General features: G+C 35.9%; 1 protein-coding gene across 1 annotated transcript; it reads left to right on the top strand.

The window, feature by feature from the left end:
- Positions 1-26979, top strand: LOC133197635 (atrial natriuretic peptide receptor 2-like). Its single transcript, XM_061333751.1, has 22 exons — positions 1-286; positions 4075-4248; positions 5837-5995; positions 9642-9886; positions 10046-10166; positions 13535-13744; positions 18171-18264; positions 18406-18538; positions 18643-18723; positions 18814-18891; positions 18979-19083; positions 19178-19249; positions 19334-19499; positions 19685-19837; positions 20402-20579; positions 22770-22910; positions 23006-23129; positions 23262-23330; positions 23451-23724; positions 24678-24772; positions 26288-26364; positions 26448-26979. The coding sequence occupies exons 1-22, from the start codon at positions 1-3 to the stop codon at positions 26917-26919; spliced, it is 3507 nt and encodes a 1168-aa protein (XP_061189735.1). The 3' UTR covers positions 26920-26979.
- Positions 26980-27075: the final 96 nt, after the last annotated feature.

The following is a 27075-nucleotide window of genomic DNA, read 5'->3' as shown; positions in this document are numbered from 1 at the left end:
ATGCCTTCAATCTGGTTTGTGTTGTTCATTGCCTCTTCTCTAGAATTATGTACTGTTACTGGCATTGTCAAAATAGGACTTTTAATTCCCACCACAACACCTAGTATTGGACTTCCGTCAAATGATACAATTTTTACAGCTTTTGACCAGGCTCTAAGAAATGTGAGCTCGGTGCTGCATTTTCAGGTGTCTCAAGACACTAAATGTTCAGAAGCAACAGCATTGAACGAGGCATTCAAAATCAAGGACAATGTAGACGTCTTATTTGGCCCCATCTGCGAAAATGGTGAGTACGTTAATTAGTTATTACTAATATTCTACAAGAAGATATTTAAGTTTTCAGATTGAACGGTTTCTAAAAAATCTGAGTACATTTATAATCGCATTCACATTTCTTCATAGTTCCTCTGAATTTGGTAAAGCATTAATAAAATCAATAACATTATATAAGTGTTCTGGTAAATTATTCCAAATAAAAGATTTCATGTCGAATGTTAATTCTTAAGAACAAAGTGTATCATCAACTTTATTATAAATTTTACATGTTTAAAATTATCAATATATATTTAAGAATTAAAATTAGATTATAAGTAACCAATTTGTTTTTTATTGCTTCTAGATACACGTACATGTGTAATATCATTGTAAAAAATTTAAAAAAAAAAATGAAGACAATAGAGATATATTTTACGTCGTGCAAATTTTGTATTATTAATTCTGTCCACATGAAAGCACAGTTGAAAGATTCTTGATTTTAACATGCATAGTGTGCACGTAAATAGCATAACAATATTTTCAAAAAGAAAAAAAGGGAAAGAGCTCAAAGTCGAAAATTCTATTTCGTTGGGGATGGGTGGGGTGGATGGAGGTTCCAACTTATTCGACAAGAAGAACTTTTTGAATACATTAACATGGGAAGATTTAACTATATTACAAAAAGGTGGGGCGGGTCATTTTTCATCCTAAATCTACTGTAAAACATATATTTGGGGGGAAAATGCGTGTGTGTATGTAGGGGGCAACCCCTTCCCCTGATACTAAGTGCCTGATCTGGTTTACAAGAAGCAAATCATTCCATCATAGAGTGTACTTTATTATCTTTATTTCACGCGCTTCATTGAGCAGAATGCGAGCATCTTCTAAGTTACGCCGTATAGGGGAATGGCAGTGTTAGTTTATTAGCCTGGTATTCTTCGCCTGTCACCTTCCTCATCACCCAGCCTTTGATTCTCCCAACCCTGCATCATTATTTTGGTAATTTCATGCTCTTGAACAGATCACTCTATATATATTAGTTTTAATTCACAGGAAAAACAAAAGATTTACAAATCAGAACCCTCTCAGAGGTTGAAAGACCGCAAGTCAACTGCATCGAGGAGTTGGGTATTGAAAAAAAAACCCGAACCTGATTAAATTTTACCATTTGCCGACAGTTCTTACGGAACTCAATCTTTTTGGTTTAAGTGCCACTTCCAGTATTTATTTTGATAAGTCTTGTAATTCTGTATGATTACACAAGGATCAAATACGACAGATAAGAAAGTTCCTGTTTCTTCAATAAGATTATAAACACAGGTTAACCAAATATTGAGGAAATTGTTCAATGTTACCTTTGTAAGACAGTGACCAAATACTGTACAGGTATTTTTGCTCGAGTATATTGGTTTTTACATTTCAATCATTAGGAATTCTTTCTTCTCATTAGTATTTATTTCTTTGCACTAGTGCTGATAAATGTAATTTAATTCATTGCTTTGTAATATTTTTATTACATCAGTATAGTAGGGTATGAAGTTAAAAGATGACAAAGTGTGTTGTACTACACAGGAAACTTGAAATAAAGCTTCGAAACGTTTTCTTCTTAGATTATACAAATGATCAACACATCAGACATGTAACTGCATACATTTCATGCGCACATATAAATCAGTGTTTACACACCTTTAATTACAAAAAAATTCAAATTCTGTCCATATACTCGAAGGAATTTATGGGCAGAGACTTGTAATCGGAAATCCTCTTCATTTATCACTATTTCAGTAGTATTTTATACTACCCTTTTGCAATCAAAACAAAACGAGGATTATTGTTTATGTGAATAGTTTTGCCAGTTGTTTATCTTTAGTTCCGAGACACGCGGTGGTACGTGTTTTCGTTCCACGTTAACCGTCAATCTTGGGTCAACAACTTCCTTGACAGGCACTAAAATGCTTTAGCAATGTTTCTGCATGGACATTTTTTTCCGATTGACTGTCGAAAACACTTTTAAGAAAGCATAAAAATATTGATTAACAAAAACATTTTTATATAAACAAATGAAATTACAAAACAATATTTATGTTTACTGTCATTCTGTTTTCGACTGCCTTTACAGTTTGTTTGTACCATAAATAACGCTCACTTATAATCTAAAAAAAATCTTATTCAACGTCAATTATCACAAAAAAATATAGTAAAGAATAAGCATTCAATTTTTCTAGAAAAAATGCTATGCTAATCGACAACTGGGATAAGACATCTAAATGGGCATTCATAGAAGACATGATAAACAAGCATTTGTTTACACTGTCGATGTAATTGGCATATAAAATGGCGTCTATAGCTGGAAACTTGACCATGAAAAGTCTTTAACAGTATTACTGAAGGAACGACAAAACATGTATATAGATATTGAAAAGGAAAACAATAATTAAATATTACCGGGTAAAAGGAAGCCAAACAATATCTGACGCAGGCTGGTAATGAAATAAGGAAATATTATTATAGCAATTATTAATGATAACGATGAGTTTGAGTCATGCCCGTGTTTGTCTACTCATGTAAACGTAAGTGTAGCTCATCGTTTGTTTTGCTACAGGTAAAAGATAATAGTCCAAAATCTGAAGAACCTTCTTGACACTGGGATAAAATAATCAGTTGTCTATTATCTTGATTAGATACAAACACAGATCTACCGCAGCACGAGAAACGATGGCCCAGAAATTCGAGAACCAACATTGGGTGAATTGTTTACTAAAGACCAGAAACTCCTATCTTAATTGGAATTTTGATTTCTCATCTCGATCTTATCGACAATTTCTCACTGTGAGCAAGATGATGGATATAATCAAATTTAACCTGGAAGGACTCTGGTCCAATCGACTACTCCTCTGGGCAATAAGTACACCAAAATTCCTACTCACGGGCTGACCAAATCACCCAAGGAAACTTAATTTAGAGGAAAACGAGTGTATGTCTCGATTAATATATATCAACATCAGTTCAGTAGAAAAAAATAACATAGCGATAAGAATCGGCATTTTTTCTCTCTCTCTGAAAATGGAACTTTATGATCGTTAGACACTTAGTATTTGATAACGGTGAATGTGGCTATCTTCGATCACTCTGGGGATATTTGTGTTTCTGTGAATGTTTCAACAGAATCCATTTTTACACTCCATATGTAATTAATAACATATGAAATCAAGATAATAGAAATACAAGGAAAATTATCTATTATAAGGAATTTGGACGATTTATACATAAATGTGCATGGTAGAAGAGAACAGTGTATGTTTTTTTAGGGGGGGGGGGGCTTATCATCGAGTCTAAACCGATTCCAAAAATGTCATATCAGAGTAAATTGTTCCATGAAAAGGAAGATAATGAATGCTTATTAAGTCCATTGTAAGAATAATTTAAATCAATGCACTTCGTAAAACTAGGGACGTAAGTCCGTTCTGTCCACAATATTCTCTTAACTAAGACTCCATTGCATGTAACACGGTCTGTTATGTGACCTGTACTGTTAAACTTTCTGGATTTTCCCCAAGTTTCGTTAACAATGTCATCCAACATTCAAATAATTAATTAAATTTTAAGGTATTTATTATAAGGACATTATTTTAAGAGGTAAAAATAGTTATCCCAGTTTGTAGTAATTAATTATTTAATGTTGCAGAGAAAATAATGAGAGAGCTTCTGACTGAAAAAGGCTCACAACTTAAACTTAAGAAAGCTTTAAACACTGCTCACCGAAGAGCTAGGGTAGAATAATGCAGTAAGAGTGATCTGTCCTTCCCTTCTTTTTTGCAGCTATAAGAAGCATTGCAATGATGGCCGACATATGGAATCAGTCGGTGGTGACTTGGACCCCCATTAAGGAAGAGCTTGAATCATACCCCACCCTAATCGGAACCCTGGGAACATACGAAGAAATTGCGAGGAATATAGCAACGCTTCTGAGCTGTCATGGCTGGAAAAGCATAGGTACTGTATATTGTTTGTCTTCTTAGTTACATGTTTACATTAGCTTTATAAAAACCATAGACTGTTTGTACGTCTGCCTTCACAGGTACCTGTTTACATTAGCTTTATAAAAACCATAGACTGCGTGTACGTGCACATGTCTGTCTTCATAGGTACATGTCTGTCTTCATAGGTACTTGTTTCCATTAGCTTTATAAAACCATAGTCTGCGTGTACGTGTACATAAATAAAACCATAGAAGGTGTGTACGTGTACATGTCTGTCTTCATAGGTACCTGTTTACAATAGCTTTATAGAACCATAGACTGCATGCACTACTGTCTTCACAAAACCAAAGGCACTTGTTTGTATGCGTAAAACCGTAAGTAATTGTCTATAGCTTTATAAACATGAAAAAAACCTCTTTATTACCCCCCAAAATCTCTTGTATCTTTCTGTACAATAATCTTGAACTTTTCAAGAGTTGGCTTCTGATATGGGGCATACAAACGAAACATTTGATAAACCCAAAATTGTCTACAAAGAGGATGACGAACACCCGTGAAACATTTTCTAAAGTTTTTTTCCTGTCTGGACACCTTCCAAATGCCGGATTAGAACGCCATTTATATCAAACTTATGATAACTCTGAAGCTTGTCGATTACATGTGCTTTTTTGATGATATGTAAATAATGCTTCGACACAAAATAATTATCTCTTCGATGACATTTCAACTGACATCTCAAATGAAAGGGTAGACGATAGCAAGAATTATAAAATAACCGATCTGCAACTTTGACCACATGAGAGATCAATATATTCCACACGATAAACCCATGTCAATAGCTTTCTGTCAGTTTGGTGCTTTTGCATTCTTTAAAATAGTGTAGTTGTTGTGTTACGATTAACAAATTAACACGCACCCGAGCATTAATTAGTTTAGGAAGTTTTTTCCCCTTTAAGTTTGGTGATTTTATAGGGTCATCTAAGAAAGGAACAGGAAATAGATACGGCAAATAATTGCCTGCAAATGGAACACAAAATTTAACAGCTCTTCCTCGTTTGAATTGTATCATTGCAATCTTATAATCGCTGAATGAACTTTATATACTTCAGTTGAACTTTCGAACACTGATATCTCGAATACTATGGATATGTCGAAGTGATTTTGAAGTCCCAAGTGCTTATTTCTTAAGAAATTTACCCTGGATATCTCGAATCCTCGGATATCTTGAAGTATTTTTTTTCGGTCCAATCGACTTCGAGATAACGAGGTTTGACACTATATATATATATATATATATATATATATATATATATATATATATATATATATATATATATATATATATATATAGGTAAATAGTCAAAGTGTATGTACAGTGTTGCTATTTTTTCTTATGATTGTCAATATCAACTTTTATCAGAACTACAATGCAATTTGCACATTAAATTAAGATACTATATAAACCATTGTAATTCGATTTTTTTTTGCCAACAAAAACTATGAAGTTGTGGATCGTTAACGACTCTAAATTTTCAAAGCATGTTACATTGCAGTACATAGTATACAAAGAAGTGGAGTGCTTTTTTATGATATTGTTATAGGTATTATACACGGAAACAATGAAATAAACAAGCAAATGGCAATCACCACCAAATCAATGTTACGTGACAATGACGTCACCGTTAAAAGAGTTCTGTCCACCAATATGACTGGGAATTCCATGAAAACGGCCCTGTCTTCAATGAAATCTTCAGCAAGAAGTAAGTAAAGCTCTACCATTTACAACAGACGATAGTTTTTAAGAGAAGAAAACAAGCGTTCACTAGGAAAAGTAAAAAAAAAAAAAATTCAGATGTATATTAACTCCATCAATTTTTCAATTTAACTGAAAATGAGGGCTTAAGAAGAGAAAAAAAATTCTTGCACACAAAATAACCATGTTACATAATTCCTTGAATATCATGAAGAAGTGGCATTCCATCTATTCATTTTTTAGGTTTTCTGTTAAGGACACAGGCAACGTACCTTACCTACTGATAATTTTTCAAGATATTCTTAATTTAAGATTATAGTGCCATCAGATGTTCGTAGACAAAAATCAGCATGCATTACCAGGGGTTTTGAAAAGATATTAATTGATGAAAATTAATTCTTGTATAATTCAAAGAAAAATATACAAAAATTACTAAATATATATTCTCGATGTTTTGTTTATCTAAACTTGCTTTAGAGGAAGTGTACAACAGCATATATAGACATTAAAATATAGCACACAGTTCCTTTAAGTATTGGAACAAAAGACAATAAAATTCAAACTACGTTGCGCATGTCCTTAAGTACATTAAAAACAGATGATACAAACAAAAAATAAATTGGATGCCTGGATTGATATGTATTTTTGGGCCTATTTTGATTGTGAATGATGCAAATATTAAATTCCTAAAATATTAAGAAATTGTAAACTTTCTATGATGTTCTAAATTCTACCTTTTGCCTTCACCCTTTTAAAAATAAACAATTTTATCCCTTTGTAGGACATTATTGTAAAAATTGAATAGATAATTAAAATCTATGCGGTTAGAATTATTCATTTTACTTATATAAATATAGTTTATTTGTTATTTTCACGATTTTTGAAAAAAAAGTTTGTTGGTATCATCTGTCTTTAAGAACGGAAAATGACATGAAAAAATTGCGGAACCAGGGCTAAGACCGAAATGAAATTTTGCAAATAACTTTCTAGCTTACATTAATTTTAAAATGGTTTTAATATTTTTTACAAGAATTTAAAAAATATTTTTATGGTAATATTTCACTGAATCATTAATTTGCAATATTTTACAATTCACTAATGTTTTTTGTCTTTGTCGTGAGTTCTTTTGTAAAACGGGCACCTGCATTGTAAAAAACCTATAGTCCCCTCCGGTTTCACCGGTAGGGGACTAATAAAGTGGTCTGATCCTGCTTTTAATACATGTACATCAGTATAGTATATAGCAAACTGCGAGAACGTAACGAAAAATTGCTAGTAAAGAAATCCAACATGAGGCTATTGAATCATTTAATTCCTATTAGCTAATATAAGTAATCTCGAAACTACCTTCTAATAAGAAAGTTAAATCGCCAAATAAATCCCTACACTCCTTCACAGTTGTAGAAAAATGTATGAAAAAATAAGTTATAGACTTATAGTCACCAATTCATACTTCATTAATTTTGTATTGTAAGGTTCCTTGGCACTCCAGTACTCTCAACAACAAAATAGAAAGAAATTCATAATTATACCCCCGCTCCGAAGGAGAGGGGGGTATACTGTTTTACCCTTGTGTGTCTGTCTGTCTGTCCGTCTGTCTGTCTCTCTGTCTGTCTGTCCGTAACAAACTTTGGTCGCAGTTTTCTCAGCAACTACTCATCAGAGGTGCTTGAAATTTTAACACACTCTTTGTTTAGGCATGCCATATGGTGGGATTCATTTTTGTACTAATCCGATGTCAACTTCCTGTTTATCCGTGCGTTTGTCCGTACCATACATAAAAAAATTTGGTCGTAGTTTTCTCAGCAACTACTCATCGCAGATGCTTGAAATTTTAGCACAATCTTTGTTTAGGCATGCCATATGGTGGGATTCATTTTTGTACGAATCCGATGTCAACTTCCTGTTTATCCGTGTGTCTGTCCGTATCACACATAACAAACTTTGGTCGCAGTTTTCTCAGCAACTACTCATCACAGGTGCTTGAAATTTTAACACACTCTTTGTTTAGGCATGCCGTATGGTGGGATTCATTTTTGTACTAATCCGATGTCAACTTCCTGTTTATCCGTGCGTCTGTCCGTACCATACATAACAAATTTTGGTCGTAGTTTTCTCAGCAACTACTCATTGCAGATGTTTGAAATTTTAGCACAATCTTTGTTTAGGCATGCCATATAATAGAATTCATTTTTGGAACAAATCCGATGTCAACTTCCTGTTTATCCGTGCGTCTGTCCGTACCATACATAATAAATTTTGGTCGTAGTTTTCTTACGCTAATACCTCTATTTTGACTTCTGCTTTAAAATTTCATTGAGATATATGCAATACTTTTTAAAATATTCAAATAAACACAACGGTAGGTCTCGCCTATCGCCGCACGACAAGAATGTTACCGGCGTCGTTATGACGTTACTTTTCGGCACTCATTTTCAGTTCATGGGTGCTATTGATGTCGCTATGATATCACTTTTCGGCACTCATTTTCAGTTCATCCGCAAATTATTTTAAACGTCTCACAAGGTTCTTTTCATTAATTTTTACTACCATTTTACTATAAAGCGTCTTCTTTTGAGTTGTAGTATTAAAGTAATTTGAACTTACCCATATGATCTTTCTAAATTAATTTCTTTTGCGTAGATCTTATGTATCCTCAGATTCAATTAAAGGGGTAAGTGAAATTGAAGGTAGACTGATCGTACACTCACTTTCTTCTTTAATTCCCAGTTGAAACGTTGAAATTTTTTTTAAATTGATTTAAACACTGAACTTGATGTCCCAAATATATACTACAAATAAGGAAAATAATTAACATTATAAAGATACAAAAGTTGTATAAAATGCCATTGTAAATGAAGTTAAAAGATGAATAGATGCTAAGAAAAAGAGAGTGCTTGGAAGATTAGCCTTGCACGCCCTTTCCTCTTAAATCCTACGCTACTCTAGATAGATCCACATGTACGCACAACAAAACGAACTTGCAAATGTAATATGGAAAAATAAAATATTTTTTTTAATGAAATAGCTCAAAACTAGGCGCTCTAGCGCAAGTTGAGAGTGTACATGAAATAATACGTATATGTGAGAGATTTAATAGAGTTATGGATGAACTGAAAATGAGTGCCGAGCATGACATAACGATGTTGGTAACATTCTTGCCGTCGGTGATCGACAAAACCCAACGTTGTGTTTATCATTAATATTTCAAAAAGTATCTTTTATCACCGATTGAAATCTTGAGACAAAAAACAAAATAGATAGGGGTATTAATATGTAAAATTTATTTTGTTGATAACATTCTATTATCAAAGATTTTATAGCATTTTGTGACATAACTTTGGATCAACCCTCGTACTTAGCCACTGCAGTACCTGTTTGTGAAATGAACTTATTCGATCAAATATTTCCTGCAAGTGATATTCTTCTTGAGAGAGAGAGAGAGCTATACATGTAGCTATGTACATAAACCATCTATACATGTAGTTGTCCTGAAGTTTCCTTTTTATGAAAATTTCAATGTGCCAACCGGTTTGCCGAGACAAAGCCACTGGAAGTAACTAATGAGTTATTAAGGTTCTAAAAAATTTGTCTTGACAAAAAGCTGCATGTTGAAATATTTCTAAAAGGTGCTGAAAATAACTTTTTTTCAGTCATAGTGGTGTTTGTTCCTGAGATGTTTCTAGAAAGCTTTCTCTTTGAGGTTTCCGCTGAAGGAATGAACGACGGGTCATACATATTCATTAACTGGAAATTTAGCCCCGCACTTAATCACTCATCCAGCCTGAGTGTCCCGCACCCAAAGAACACACTGCAATCTTTACTGCAGATTGGACCTTTTACAACCTCGGAATCGGCATACACTAGTTTTACTAATCATCTCTCAAATTTACAGCCGGTATGCCAACTGAATTTCATTTGTTTTCTTTAAAAATGAGCAAAAAGATACGATATTAAGTACTTTTCGAAAATTTGAAATTAACAGTCTGAGATAAAAGAAGTCCTCTTAAATAGTTATAGCTACTTTATTGATATAAGAAGATAATGTACTTTGTAGGCTAGTGAGTTTTATGCCTATCTATATGACGCTGTTATGTTGTACAGCCAGTATGTTCAGCAATATCCCAGCAGTTTGACCTCTCATCTTCAACGAAATCTACAAAAAATCTCCTACACAGGTATCTTGATTAGATTCTTAAGGAGGAATGCAACATCGAAATTTTATTTAATGGACTTTTAAGACATCCTTTTTAAACTAACGTGTCAGTATTAAAAGATGATATTAGCTCTTAATTGTTTTATAAGATTTTTTTTTTGTTTTTTGTTTTTTTTTTTTTGTTTTTTTTTTTTTCTCATTTTTTCCAGAGAAAAAGTAAAATTGTTTTATTTGCAAGTACATGTATGATGTTATGGAATTTACAACTGATCTCAAAAGGATCATATTAAATGGAAATAGATACCAAATTTGCAAGAATACACGGTTGCTTGGGTGTATTATGGTTTACAAAGTAATTGAACTTTACAATCTAATAGGCAACTCAGCGGCAAATGCAGAAAAAGACAGTAAATTATCATCTTTTTTTTTTTTTTTAAATTTTGTATTGATTTTGATCGTAGTCAGTTTAATTAAGATCGGATTATGGCCAAATTTTCAAATAATTAATTTCTCAAAAATTTTATCAATTTTATTTCAATTGCTTTTTATAATTTGATTGTGTAATATATCCTTCCTAGCTGTGACATTTTTCTTGATGATTTCATCCGTAGGTTTAAAAAATGTTCACAAATAATATTTAATTTTCAAAAATGTTTTTTTTATTTCAAAAACTTACTGACTTTCTTGAAATGTTTTATTAGATATTCATATCATGTATTTATTAAGAGCAAATAATAAACTCTGTCTTATTTGTAAATATATACATTTGTGGTATCTCTCTCTTATATAAACATACCTCTCTTATATAAACATACAGAGAGCAAATATCTTCATACCTGTATGAAGTTTTTCGAAGGTCATAGGTCATTACGTGACTTAATCACACAGCGCAGTAATATCTTTATAAAAAGACTTACTCTACTTAGCAATATAGCATGTCTTTCATGTAGCCTATAAAAATTTATAAAATACGCAAGTAAAATAATAATAATTTTATTAACAATGTAAACGAGTATTTAACACAGTTCTTGATCGATTTTACATAGAGAATAGAAAACTACGTGTTATAAGTTTCATATCTGAGCTGCATATCTCAACGTTTACCCTTATTTTTCTTGTAGACCTCCGAATGCTTTAATTTTTTTTTCATTAAACTTTACTCACAATAAATTTGAAAATCTGTTGGAAAATATCATTGTAATGCAATCACGCCACAAACAGCTGCACTTCGGAAGTTCAGTAGACACACCATCATCGAGATCGTTGTCTTAACAATGTAAGCTGTCGCCAGTGTCTTCGTGTCAACATCATAATAAATATGCCGTACTGAAATCGTAGATATTATGTTTCTGATTCAATTTTATACTTGATTTCAAGTTAACTGGTCCGGACAAGTGTCTCTATCCATCCCTTTCCGACCGAAATTCCTCCAACATTTAATTATCAAACATCGAACGTGTTTCTTGTGTTTTTAGCTCACCTGAGCCGAAGGCTCAAGTGAGCTTTTCTGATCAAAATTTGTCCGTTGTCTGTCGTCGGCGTCGTTGTTGTCGTAAACTTTTCACGTTTTCATCTTCTTCTCCAGAACTACTGGGCCAATTTCAATCAAACTTGGCACAAAGTATCCTTGGGTGAAGGGGTTTCAAGTTTCTTCAAATGGAGGGCCACGCCCTCCTCCAAGGGGAGATAATTACGAAATAGCAAAAAATTAATGGCATTATTGAAAAATCTTCTTCTCAAGAACCAGTGGGCCAGAAAAGATGAAACTCATGTGGAATTATTGTCAGGTAGTGTAGATTCAAGTTTGTTCAAATCATGACCCCCGGGGATAGGGTGGGGCCACAATGGACGATCAAAGTTTTACATAGGAATATATAGGAAAAATCTTAAAAAATCTTCTTCTCAAGAACTGCAAAGCCATGATGAGTCATATTTATATGGAAGCATCCTCAGGTGGTGTAGATTCAAGTTTGTTCAAATCATGACCCCCGGGGGTAGGGTGGGGCCACATTGGACGATCAAAGTTTTACATAGGAATATATAGGAAAAATCTGCAAAAATCTTCTTCTCAAGAACAGCAAAGCTATGATTGGTCATATTTATATGGAAGCATCCTCAGGTGGTGTAGATTCAAGTTTGTTCAAATCATGACCCCCAGAGGTAGGGTGGGGCCAAAATGGACGATCAATGTTTAACATAGGTGTACATAGGAAAAATCTTCAAAAATCTTCTTCTCAAGAACAGCAAAGCTATGATTGGTCATATTTATGTGGACGCATCCTCAGGTGGTGTAGATTCAAGTTTGTTCAAATTATGACCCCCGGGGGTAGGGTGGGGCCACAATGGACAATCAAAGTTTTACATAGGAATATATAGGAAAAATCTTTAAAAATCTCAAGAACAGCAAAGCCACGGTTTGTTATATTTATACGGAAGCATCCTCAGATAGTGTAGATTCAAGTTTGTTCAAATCATGACCCCCCCCCCCCCACTCCCTTTTTAGGGGTAGGTTGGGACCACTTATGCATTTAAGCTTTTCAATACTAAACTGATTATTCCTTTTTTCCTAGCCACATTGCTCAGGTGAGCGATGTGGCCCTTGGGCCTCTTGTTTTAAAACATCGAATATGGGTTCTCTTGAATACAAAAATTCCCAGACATCAATATGCTCACTATAATTGATCACAAGTAGCCTTTCAGAGAATATTCCCTTCAAAACAGAATCCTTTGCCAGATGAATTTGAAGCGTAACCGCTTTTCAAGCCGATTTACACCTTGCGTAATTAGTCAAAATCTACGACGAACAGTTAGTGCAATATTTATGTTCGATTGTCCGTCTCAAATGTATATATAAGTAATAAATAACAAGTTTAAAAACTTCACTGGGAAATGAAGTGGGTCGGTACGTGATCAAATCTTCTGAGAAGGCCTTCGGCCTTCACAGGATTTGATCACGTGACCGACCCACTTCATTTCCCAGAGAAGTTTTTAAACTTGTTATTTATTTCTTAAATAAAACAATTTTTACATTTTGTCTCAAATAAAAAAAAAACTGAAAAAAATCATATAAAATAATTCAGAATAAATATGTGTCTTTCAGCGCTAAAACCTTCTTTTTATAAGGGATGTCTTAAACATTCATTAAATCAAATTTGATGCAGAATTTCTTCATAAGTGCTAAATTATATATCAGTTACAATGCATTGGAAACAGTAGTTCAAATAATACAAATGTATTTAAATATTGATGAAGTTGAACTGTTTGTTCAAGTGTCTATTTTAAATTAAAATTTAAATACACATGCATCACTAGGCATTACTGATGGATATGTGAAAATGAGATGAGATTGTGAAAATGTTTATGTTCAGAACGTTTCTATTTGTATTTTAGGATGGACTGGTCACATCCAATTTAACAATTCCAAAAGTGCCATTCGAACATACCGTGTTTCTCATTATCAGCAGGGCAATTTCTCAATAGTGTACAATTTATCTGGAGAGCAGTGTTTCAGTACCCACACTCCCATGGAATGGATTGGAACTGGCCCGCCACTAGACACACCAAAATGTGGGTTTACGGGGAAAACCTGCAACGATGAGGGTGAGTGAAAACTTTTTTAATGCACCATGCAACAATATTTATATTCAAAAGACCCTCAAATACATAAATTTATACATTTCATAATTGTTCATTTTGAAAGAAAAAAGTTTCCTTTTTGTTGAAGGAAAATATTCATAATATTGTGTGGTTAAAAGCTCCATTAGCTTCTACTGAAGGTCGACTTGCAGCTCCAAGTGGCTATGCTCAGTGTGTCATATCTGCATTGTGTGGTGGTCCCCGTTTGCTAACTTCTGATAAAATTGATAAAGCATGGCTGGTTCACTTGTCTTCCTTCTCCTCTCCCTAGTGAGTGAACGAGTGTTCTGAGCGCCTTGTCATGCCTGCACCTATAACCCCTCTCCCCCTACATGCATAGGGGCAACCTGACAAGGTGACATAATATGCTCAAGGTTGGCTGGCTTCTGGCATACTAGTAGTTGGTACATAAGATGTTCTGTCATTCCCTAGATCCTCAGGTTTGTTGGTGTTGGCAGGATATTATACACTGCCCTTAATAGGAACTGGAGTTGGAGAGATATGTACTTTCAAATACATGAATTACACCATCTCAATATGATACTCTTCATGTCCAATTTCACCTGACTTCCCATTCCTCTTGCCTTGGTGAATCTTTCCTCTTCTTCCTGATGCCATATCTCCTGCTGGACTAGTTTCCCTCTAGCTTTGGCAGATGATCCTGTCCATCTTGTTGAGATTCAGGCCTAGGCCTTGTCTCCCTTTGTCTTTATGTCTTTGTGGCCAAATCTTGATTCTGCTTCTGACATTGCATCATTTGCTTCTGACACTGCTCCTGTGCTTTCCACTTGTGTCCTGACTGTATGTGATCTCCTGCTTCTTTTGCTTTTGGATCATTGTATTTCTTGAAGATCATCATGAGAAGAACTTTCTTAGTTTTGAATTCCTCTACCACTGGTGTAAGAAGTAAACACAGCTTCGTTGTCTTGCTGTAAAATCCCCATCCATCGAAATATGTTAACTTTCATCTCAATGCCCTCTACAGTTGTGATAGTGATGTCATAAAGCCAAGGGTGTGGCCAAATCAGTCTTGGTTGGAGTCCGTGCTGGAGGATCCACACCTTGCATATCCAAGGCAAGCCTGTCCTGTCGATGTTAGCCAGCTTCTCTGTTGTCTCATGTTTTATCCGTCTTCTATTGTTGACGTGCTTTAATGTATCTTTGTACCATTTGCCTAGGAATTTGATTGGGTTTTTAATAATTGATGGTATCTATTCGCCCTGGAATTTTAATATTAATTATTAAGTAATATGTCCTTTCTTTAAAATCAGGGTTACCAAACATTTTCAGTTTGGGATGCACCACCTAGCAAAAATTTCCTTACAACCCTCCAAAAAGGCCATCATGGGGCTCAATCATAAATTAGCTACGTTTTACAGTATACTATTTATCGGCAAATTTATTGGGACACGGCTCCCCGTCCTCCTAGTTCCTACGGCCATATACCCTGTTACTATGGCGCTGCCACGATGTTATGTAGTCTTCCACTCTGAATCTAAGATTGATCCTTTCTAGGTTATCATTCAAGATTGTGGCTATCTTTTCTGGTGTACAAGTATATTAGTGCTCAAAAGCTATTTCATTGAACTTATGGAACTCTACCGTAGGCGTTCTTCCGATCCAACCAGACAACTGCGATGTATTTTGCTTCCTTGATCAGTTGGGAGATAATAGTAGTGTATTCTAGGCATTCTGTGAATCCTGGTATTACTATGCACGCCTTTCTGCACTTGTGTATCCAAATATCCATTCTACATTATATAGTGCGTCATCCTTCTCGTAAATACTACAAAGAAAATCTTGCCTTCCACTTTGAGGAGCGACATAGTCCTCTGTTTGATCTCTGCTGAGCTCTCCTCCTTTTGTGTAAAGCAATCATCTGCTACTAGTACATGTACTATCCAGCACTTGGTGGTAAATAGCTTTCCTCCAGATGACTCTCTTTAGTCTCCATAGCCTACTGAGAAGTTTGCGGCACTTCTTGTAGACTTCGTACTTTCCTCGCCACTTCTCTAATTTCATACAGTGTTGGTTCTTTAATATCTAGAGGTTTCTGGGATTGATGTGCAGCTGGTATTCCGTCATTTTTGCAAAGTGTTTTATCTCTGGTCTCATCTGAGTGTTCTTCTTTGAAATATGATTCAACCCTCTCTTTAGGTTTAGTATCTTTCCAGTTCTCTTCCCCTTAAGCTCTTTTGCAACTTTTGATGCGAATTTACTTGTTGTTCCTGATTCTCTCTGCATAACTCAGTTCCTTTAGTATCATCGTGTGGCCATTTCTTCTTCATTACTGCTTCGCCTGTATCTATTTGTAAGTGTTTGGAGTTCTCTCGATGTTAATTATTTCCCTCTTTCTTCTACTTGGACGGTCACCTTTTTTCCCTTGTTGTTTCTCTTCCATTCCGAATCTGTCCTATGCTATGAAGTGTATATATCATTCTCTTCATGCTACTAAATTTCTTCTCCGCTGATTCTGTAAGCGTCATTTCAAGACGTCTATCCATGTTTGTGTCAAACTTCCTCCATTACTGTTTACCATTTGTGATCACTCAATTTTCTCCTTCGTATCATATGCAAGGATGTGTTGATTAACTCCTGACCCGTCATTTTATCCTCTCCTGTTTTCTAGGTTGAAACAATTGGTTGGAGGTCTGAGTTCTATAGTGCTGGACGTTTCACCTTAGCTCCCAGTTCCACACTCGCCTGATGGATCTTGGGTCCCTTGAGATTTTTGCAGATCTTTTCACATTCTCAAATGATAATATCAATTGTATGTGTCCCTAAAATAAATAGTTAAATCTAAGTTAGAAATACTTTTAAGCTCACCTGAGCCGAAGGCTCAAGTGAGCTTTTCTGATCACTTTTTGTCCAGCGTCCGTCTGTCTGTAAACTTTTTACATTTTCGACTTCTTCTCAAGAACCACTGGGCCATTTTCAACCAAACTTGCCACAAAGTATTCTTGGGTGAAGGGGATTCAAGTTTGCACAAATGAAGGGCCACGCCTTCTTTCAAGGGGAGATAATAAAGAATTAGTGAATAATTAATAGCATCTTTTAAAAATCTTCTTCTCAAGAACCACAGGGCCAGGAAAGATGAAACTCATGTGGAAGCATCCTAAGGTAGTGTAGATTCAAGTTTGTTCAAATCATGACACCCGGGGGTAGGGCGGGGCCACAATGGAGGATCAAAGTTTTACATAGAAATATATAGGAAAAACCTTTAAAAATCTTCTTCTCAAGAACAGCAAAGCCATGATGAGTCATATTTATATGGAAGCATCCTCAGGTAGTGTAGATTCAAGTTTGTTCAAATCATGACCCTCGGGGGTAGGGCGGGGCCACTATGGAGGATCAAAGTTTACATATAAATATATAGGAAAAATCTTTAAAAATCTTTTTCTCAAGAACAGCAAAAACATGATGAGTCATATTTATATGGAAGCATCCTCAGATAGTGTAGATTCAAGTTTGTTCAAATCATGACCCCCCGGGGGTAGGGTAGGGCCACAATGGAGGATCAAAGTTTTACATAGAAATATATAGGAAAAAATCTTCTTCTCAAGAACAGCAAAGCCATGATGAGTCATATTTATATGGAAGCATCCTCAGATAGTGTAGATTCTGTTTTGTTCAAATTATGACCCCCGGGGGTAGGGTGGGGCCAGAATGGAGGATCAAATATATAGAAATATATAGGAAAATTACTACTTTGAAGAACTGCAAAGCCATGATTAGTCATTTTGGTATGGAAGCATCACCAGGTAGTGTAGATTCAAGTTTGTTAAAATGATGACCCCCGGGGATAGGGTGGGGCCACAATGGGGGATGGAAAATTTTACATAGGAACATATAGGAAAATATCTTCTTCTCAAGAACTGAAAATCATTTTTAGTCATTTTGATATGAAAGCATCCTCAGGTAGTGTAAATTCAATTTTGTTCAAATGATGACCCCCGGGGGTAGAGTGGGGCCCAGTGGGGGGTCGAAAGTTTTACATAAGAACATATAGAAAAAATATTACTTCTCAAGAACAGAAAAGCTATGTTAAGTCATATTGATATGGAAGCATCCTCAGGTAGTGTAGATTCAAGTTTGTTCAAATGATGACCCCTGGGATAGGGAGGGCCAACATGGGGGATCAAAATTTTTACAAAGGAATATATGGGAAAATTTTTTAAAAATCTTCCCACGTACAAAAGCCATTTGTTATACTGACATGGAAGCATCATCAGGTAGTTTAAAATTCAAGCCCCCCCCCCCCCCCGTAATCTTTTTAATACTGAACTGATTTGTGCTTTTGCCTAGCCAATGTGCTCAGGTGAGCGATGAGGCCCATGGGCCTCTTGTTCATATTCAAGGAATTTTCACGATATTATCGATATCTCTACAGCCGAAAGTACTGATACTGGAGCGATTATCGCTGGAGCTTGTATTGGGGGACTGGTCAGCATAGCAGCCCTTATTCTGGCATTTATTCTCTACAGGTGCGTGCGGGTGCTTCTTGATTGATACAGATTGCTTACTTTGATTATCTGTAATGAGCTGTTATATGAAGAAAGAAACCACTGAGTTTTTCTGACATCTTGATGTTGATAGGAAAAATATTTTTTTAACATTCATTGCAGGAAAATGAGGTTTGAAAAGGAATTGATGGGGATGCTGTGGAAAGTAAATGAAAATGAGATCAAACTGAGAAACAAACATCCTACTCCAAAACAGCAGGAAGGACCTCATCCAACAAAAAAGCTGGTCAGAATGGTAGGGAGCTGATATCAAAGGACAATGATATAGAACACACATTATTAAACATTTCTTGAAATATATCTAAGATAAATTACTTGAAAACCATAACTTATCTACAGGAAACGAGGGGCACCCTGGGATTTGGTTCTTCTTGCAGTCTTGACAAAAACTTCCTGTTTGCCCCAATAGGGAATTACAAGGTAAGGACCTTATTTGTATTGTGAATTGGACTTCATATGTAATTAAATGACCACCAAGAAGAAAGTAACTATCGATTGAATATTTTTCAGGGATCGGTAGTGGCTGTAAAAAGTTTACAAAGAAGATCCATTCGACTGACAAGGGAAGTTCTGCGAGATCTCAAAACGGTAACATAAGCATTTACATGTATGTTATTCAGAACTTTTAAAAATAAATTCTGTTGTTTTAAATGCAGGTTTTACAATTTATTGCAGTTGAGAGAATTACATCACGACAACTTAAACCAGTTTGTTGGTGCCAATTTGGAACCCGAGAACTGTTATGTTCTTACCATGTATTGTGCCAAGGGAAGTTTACAGGTAATTATTAGTTTAAAATAATACCCCATAATTTACATTGATGGCATTTATTGAAGATTGAGAAGAAAACAAGTAAACTTTATATTTAATTCAGGATATTATAGAAAATGACGATATTAAGCTGGATTGGATGTTCAAAATGTCCTTTGCACTTGATTTAGCAAGGGTGAGTGTTAAATGCTAACCATCAAATTTTATCATTCCTTTCAATATTGAAAAATTCATCTTAATCACGTTATAATCTAAACAGGGCATGGAATTTTTACAAAAGTCTTCCTTGAAATCCCACGGTAATCTGAAGTCCAGTAACTGTGTTATAGACAGTCGCTGGGTTTTAAAACTGACAGATTACGGGGCTATAACCACTCACCCCGAGGAGCCCACTCAGGAAATTGGGGAACACGAATTCTATACAGGTAAGACATATCTAGAGTATAATACCTAACACATTTATATGAAATATAATTGTTCAATTTTAACTGAGAAAAATCATAACATTGTTAATTATAAAGGTATCTTTTCTTGTACGTGTTATTCGTAGAAATGAAAGAGAGTCCGTTAAAAAAAAGTATATTTCGTAAATTGTATCTTTTCCCTTCAGGTTTGTTTTGGACGGCACCAGAGCTACTGAGACTTCAGAAAATGCCCCGTAAAGGGACGCAGAAGGGGGATGTTTACAGCTTTGGTATCATTCTACAGGAAATATTTCTCAGGGCTGCCCCGTACTACTTCAACATTGTATCTTCTCCAAAAGGTGTGTGTAAAATGGCTCTTGTTTCGGTATATACATGTAAAGATGAGTGTACAGAGATTAGTTTAGACAGTTCCATGTACGATTGTGATGCTATCAAAGCAGGCATGTAGCGTCGTTTTTGAAAGAGAGAGGGGGTGGGTAGGTGGGTGATTATCAACTTGCGTAAAAAATCTTTGACGAAAATCTTTTTTCCAAACGCAGGACATCTTATTTCGTAGGAGAAGTTGGTTGGGGAATGGGTGGAGGAGTTCGCCAATAAAAAAATTTAAAATACACTACTATCAAAGAATTTCACTCTACAGGACAAAAATTGGGGGTGGAGGGGAACCAGCCTGATGAACATTTTCATTATAAAAACATTAGTAAAACATTGGTGAAACATAGTAAAACATTGTTCGGAAAAAAGTTACCTACATTGTGGATTTTATTTCTCAGTTAAGTTCTTGGTATTCTCAAAAGTACCACTGCGTGATGTTGCGTATTTTTAATTAATCAGGGAACACAGCTAGATAGGTTGTAAATCGAAAGGATAACACTTGATTCATGAAAAAGTTTCATTTTCAGAGATAATAATGAGGGTTCGGAACCATGAAGTGCCTCCGTATCGTCCACACATACCAGAGGACAGCAATGTCCCGGATAAAGCAATATTTCTAATGAGGTGCTGCTGGCACGAGCACTCCGAATCGAGGCCAGACTTCCATAATATTAGGAAGAGGCTGGTCGATATAAACAGTGGAAGGTAAAGAGTATACCTGTTTTTTTCTGCTCATTTAGATATTTAAAGAGGTACGAAAGATAAATCTAGCAGATTTACTGATTCAAGGCCTACCAAATACAACGATAAGTCTAACAGATTTATGCCTAGGTCACATTTAAGCCGATGCTCGGGCGACCAAATATCGTCGGCTGAAAAAAACATGATCGGCCGACACTTGTACCGTGCTACGCAGAGTAGTCACATTAATTCCTAGGATACCGATGCTTTTTAAAGTAAAAATATTTATAAGTCGGTTAACTGTCGCCCGATCATTGTTCGCTGGGCTGCAGTTTGTTTTTCACCGTCACCCGACGTTTACGAAAACCCAATTCCTAAATGTCGACCGACCGACGACCGACTTTAAAAACTGTCTACCGATTGTCGGACGATGATCGTAGTTTGGACTTTTTTACGACTCCTTCAATTGAAGGAATCGGCCACCGACGCAGAAAAAAATTATGTTTTCCCGACGCAAAACACAAAATTGATCGGCCGACGAATGAGGTCAAAATCGGGCAAGACAACGACCGATGTCGCCCCGAATAATCCAATTTCTGCCTAAAAGCAGTCGGCCGTCGATCGGTTTTGGAAATGTGACTGGGGTTTCACTGGTACATAGGCCTAACACAGGCAAAGTTGTTAACAGTAAACCCAGCGATTTTACGATTTTATAATTACCAGCATTATTTCGAGTTTGTGAAGATTTGAGTCAAACAACTTGGTAGGGGAGGCAAAAACTACTTTAAAAATGGAAACTTTGACGATGTGGTAACGTTGACGAAATTGACGAATTTCTACTAATCGTCAAAGTTTCCACTCGTCAAATTTCACATTCCTGTTAAAGAGCACTGTTAAATGCTAGTAGATCGTCAAATTTTCCACTTGCCATTTTTGTAATATACCGAAATCGTCAAAATTTCAACCCTTCAATATAACCACTTTTACAGTAGTTCTTACAGCAAATGACTTCTAAGTTGAAAACGTCACAGTAGTACAAAACTGTCTAAAAATCAATGTCTTTTTCAATGTCTTATAAATAGGTCGCACTTAGGCCGATGGTCGGGCGACCCAATTCTTTTCGTACCGTCGGCTAAAAAACATGATTGGCCGAATCTGGAATCGGGCGACGCGGAGTAGTCCTAGGAACACTGATAATTTTCAAAAATTAAATAATTCCAATGAGCCAACAGTCGCACGATCATCGTTCGCTAAGCCGCAGTTTGATTTTCACCGTCGGCCAACATTTACGAAAACCCTATTCCTAAAGTATCAGTCACATTTTCTAGTGATGGGGTATACGATGGGCAACCGATGGGTTTTTTGATAAAAATGACTTGGTTGCCGGCTGGACACCCATAGTAATCGGACGGTGACTGAGGCCATCGGGCGAATCTGTTGGGGTTATCGGGAGAAAATAAGTTGTAGTTAAAAATCAGCGATGTCTCCACCGATGCCCCACATCGCTCCTCATCGGCAACCCATCATTACCACATCTTTCAAGGATTGGCCGATGTATGGCCCAGCATCGTCCAGTGTCCGTTGAATCTGAGTTCATCAGGGGTGAGTGGTGGGCAACAGACATCGGCCGATCGACGGTCGATGTTCGACCAAACTTTGGCCCATAGTCGACCGATGTACGATCGATGTTCACCAATGTATGAGCGTCAACGGCCGAGCATTGTAGGATGATCGGTGAAAACTATCCGGTCGAGGTCCGGCCGGTAATCAGTGTCACGCCTGGGGTATGCGTGTTGCTGTGAAAGATGTTAAGGACTACTTGGCCGATAAGGACCACTGTTGGGGCATCGCTCACATCACCTATTAGCACCGGTCTACGGCCACCGGCCGGTAAATCTGCCAATGGTCGGACGATGATCGAAGGTTGGTCGACGGGCTATTCAACGACTGCTTCAATTGAGGGAATCGGGGCCACCGACGCAGGAAAAAATATAACATGGCCCGACAGACACAAAATTGGTCAGCCGACGAAAAAAAGAGGTCATAATCGGGCAAGACAAAGGCCAATTCTTTTTTTTTCACCTCAAAAACCGTCGACTGTTGGTCTTTTTTTGGAAATGTGAGTGGGATTAAATGTTTAATGACATTGTATTAGATGTATATATTTTTAAAATTATTTTACGAGTTTATTATTCCGTTTTGTGATTTTTCCAGGAAAATCAACATTATGGACAACATGATTCAGATGTTGGAGGCATACAGCAATAACCTGGAGCAGTTGGTCACTGAAAGGACAGAGGAACTGGCCCTGGAGAAACAGAAAACAGACAGGCTTCTATACAATATGCTTCCACCGTAAATAATATTCTGTTTCCTGTTAGAACAATAATATATTAAATTGTGATAATTATTATAGAAAATACATATTAAAGAGTTTTTCTTATTTGCAGACTGGTTGCTGAGCAACTGAAACGTGGAGAGTCGGTGCAGCCAGAGTGCTTTGATGACGTCTCCATTTTCTTCTCCGATATCGTCGGTTTTACAACGATAGCTAACCAAAGCCAGCCGCTACAGGTACTTTGTACCCGAGTTTTGAATATACTCAGGAATTCAAACATATAACCGCAAAACCAGTTCTTTATGGTTAATTAAATTTCATTTATGAATTGCCATTAGTACACTGTACATGCAGTATTTCTTTTTCAGGTTGTTGACCTTTTGAATGATCTGTATACAACTTTTGACGAAATCATTGCACGTCATGATGTGTACAAGGTATATTGTGGCAACATCTTGTATGCATATAATCTTTACTTACTTCCTCTGGTTAGCATATTTATCGTCATTGCTATATTGAGTTGTTATAATTAGGGTTGAATTTTTACTATGTCAAAGGTTGAAACCATCGGTGATGCCTACATGTGTGTTAGTGGTCTTCCGAGAAGGAATGGCAAGAAACATTGTGGTGAAATTGCTAATATGGCACTGGACCTATTAAATGGAGTGACAAACTTTAAGATACGCCACCTCCCGGGATCGAAGCTTCAACTGAGGATCGGTCTCCATACAGGGGGTTGTGCTGCGGGGGTAGTGGGCACTGCCATGCCGAGATATTGTCTGTTTGGAGATACCGTAAATATGGCTTCAAGAATGGAGTCCACAGGAAAAGGTAACACTTGAATATTTAATTATTGAATGCCTTGTATCTACTTGTTTAAATCCGGAATTTGTGCAAATGTTTCTCGAGTTACACCATGTATATTGAATTCAGGTTTTGTATTACAAGTTTACAACACGGAAAATATTAATATCACGAACATATTCTTAATATTAAGAAATATATTCTTCGTGATGCAAATTTAAGTTGATTCCATTCGAAATTATAGCAGTACGCACACGCATGACGCGAACTACAAATGTAGTTCATTTGCTTACAGTTGCTGTTCCTTTTCATATTTTTAACAACAATTGTACTTTTTATTTGGGATATAAATGTTTCATGGTGTAGAAACAAAGAGGGTGTTGCAGTTCCTACATTATCGATTTCTAATTTATGATTAAATGAAATGTAATTTAGTCACAACACAAAATATGACAGATTTTGCGCTTTTTAAGTATGAAATCCCCTTTGTTCTGAAAACATTCCTCCTTGAAACAGAATTAATTTGATATGAATATTAAAAGTCAGCAATTTTCTTCAAAACTGTTTTCCAATTTTTGTTTCAAAGGCATATTTTTTAAAATCTTAAAAATTGAAGAATTGTTTTTGTTCCTTACTATAGCTTCCTTTTCATATTACAGGTATATAAAATAGGGGCAGGGAATACCGTATTTTGCAATTCCATGTAAATGTCCTTCTCGTTATCGGAAATAATCACAAGTTTCTGCAACACCCTCTTTTCTATGTAATGATGCAAGTATTTTTCTATTCTGAAGTGGAAATAGCCATAATGTAGAAACGAATTTAGCTCGTTAAAAGGTTCCAGAAATTAAAGAAAAATCGATAGAATATTTAAAATTAATTCGTTCATAACGTATTCATATTTTATAAGAAGGAACAAAAAGTATAATTTTGAGTTTTTCCCATCACTTCCTTTGATAGTACTTGTTGTTTATTATTAGCTCTACATATCCACATTAGTGCTGCAATGAATTCTGCCCTCCAGGAACTTGGATGGGGGTTTATGACAATGGAGCGAGGGATCATAGACGTTAAGGTAAGCAGAGTTCTGTAAAGGATGCAAATAGACATTATTTCTCCTGAATTCTTTAGAATTTTTGAGTTAGCGTGACTGTTACATTGTCACAAGGTGACGAAAAATCTGTCTCAGTTTTTGAAGATCGAAATTAATGAATAAACTCAGTTAGTCATTATATAGCTAACATTGATAAAATCAACATTGTTTTAAATATTATGGAAAATCGTTATGTACAAAGTTAAGAATTCGAAAGCTCAGTTCATTCGATATTTAGACATTTTAGATGCGAAATGCAAACCTTCTGTAATTGCTTTCCGGCTTTCGTTAAATGTCATGAAACGATCATTTGAATTGGTGGGAGGGGAGGGACCGTATTGAGTCGGATTATTTATTTTCATAACTTTAAAGGACTGAAAAAAGGAACAGTATCATATTGTAAATTTTGAATTTACTGGATGGAGGTAACTGCAAAACTTACATGATAACTTCATGTTGTAAATTTTGCTCCACCCAGTAAATTCACAATTTACAAGGATACCAGACACAGGTTATTTATTTTCTAATTATTAGTATTTTCCTCGGGTTTTGGGCTTCGCCACCACAAATACTGTTACATGTAACTCAAATTAATAGCATAAATAATATTGCAATTTTAATATGTATATTTTACTTTAATATACATTTACAATACCTTAATATAAGTAAATACGCGTAATTTCGGTGTGATCAGCTCAGGAATATAACATTGGAATTATTAAATGATAACAAACAAAAAAACGACTGTCTTAAGTCCACAACGAACTCTCGATAATGTATAAATGTCTTAAATGTAGCTAGCAAAGCGAGCCGACAAAATCGAAGAATTGGAGACGGCGAACAAAAACCTTTAATTAGAAAAACGTATTTTTCATCACAATTGTAGAACGTCAAAATCAGTTTACATATTTTCTTGCCGGTGGAGACAGACAATTTTTCCCCAAATTTTTCAGGAATTGGATATTTCCAAAATCTCTCTTTCTCTCCCCCCCCCCCCCCCCCGAATCGTCCTCTTATGGCTGTGAATTTCAAATCTTGGTGTTATTCCTTGTGCGGAGTACTCTGTATTGAACCATTAAACATAACACTTAGTTCTGTACCGACCGGTCACGGTAGCCTAGTGGTAGGGCGCTCGCTTCTTGACCAGAAGGCCCGGGTTCGATTTTTGTTAAACCTAAGACATAAAACCAGGTAGTGGTGTTCCTTCGCCAAGCGCCCGGCACTAAAAGTGAAAGTCACGGGTCTTCGGATGAAACTTTAAAAACCAAGCTCCCGTGTCACGGTAGGCGTTGGCACGATAAAGAACCTTCACTGCAATGGCCCTGAGTGCCGAGTATTGATCTAAATTTGAAGCCCTTCACTGGCATACGGTGACGTCTCTATATGAGTGAAAAATTCTCGAATGGGACGTTTAACAACATGAAATCTATCAATCAATATTTCTGTACACTTCATAATTTAAAAAGTTTGTTTTGGTTTTAATCTGTTGTTTTCTAGGGTAAAGGCCTTCAGAAAACTTACTGGTTGATCGGGAAGACGGGATACACGAAACCATTGCCACAAACCATGATGAAGTATAACTTTTTTAATTGCCTAATGTTACCCATATTTTCAGTAGTTGGTAGAGTTTTTTTAAAAATGCTTTTATCCCTTTTAGTTTACAAGAAAAATGGCGGCAGTCTCAAGATACTGGAAGACCTTGCTCTCCGACAGAATCTCATATTTCGGACCGTGACCATAGTGACAGTATGTATGGGCGCGCATTCCGGAAGACATCCATTGCCATTAGTTTTCTCCACTCGTTGTCACGTGATGCTCATACCCCTGACAGTCATTCTGTCTCTGAACTTAGTGTTCAAGACTTACACCTGTCATGTGAAAGTTTAAAGGACAAAAAGTCACCCTCTCCCGTGACTCTGTCGCCAGTTCAAAGGTCACAGAGCATGGGTGAAAATAAATTAACAAGACCAGTTATAAACCAGCTAATGAAAAACAAAAAGTCAAGACCAGAACTGAAAAGTAAATTATCTACGGATTCTTCCAGTGATGAAAGCAAGGATAGTGACCAAAGTATTACGTCCAAAGGAAACTCAAAGAAATTTTCAATACCTAAAATAGAAATTTCATAGAAATCACTCTCTTTCATGTACTTGCCAAACCAAAAAATTATGAGAAATGTTTAAATGTCAATGCCAATAAAGACTAGTTGCTGATCTTTATTCAAAAGATCCTGTTGCAATATAATTCTATTGTTATTAGCTATTGCATATATCTATAAACTATTG

The sequence above is a fragment of the Saccostrea echinata genome, unplaced genomic scaffold (genome assembly GCF_033153115.1).
Source record: "Saccostrea echinata isolate AGI-Se365-2 ecotype Australia unplaced genomic scaffold, CSIRO_AGI_Sech_v1 ptg000030l, whole genome shotgun sequence".
Lineage (NCBI taxonomy): Eukaryota > Metazoa > Mollusca > Bivalvia > Ostreida > Ostreidae > Saccostrea > Saccostrea echinata.
This window is presented reverse-complemented; position numbering and strand designations above follow the sequence as displayed.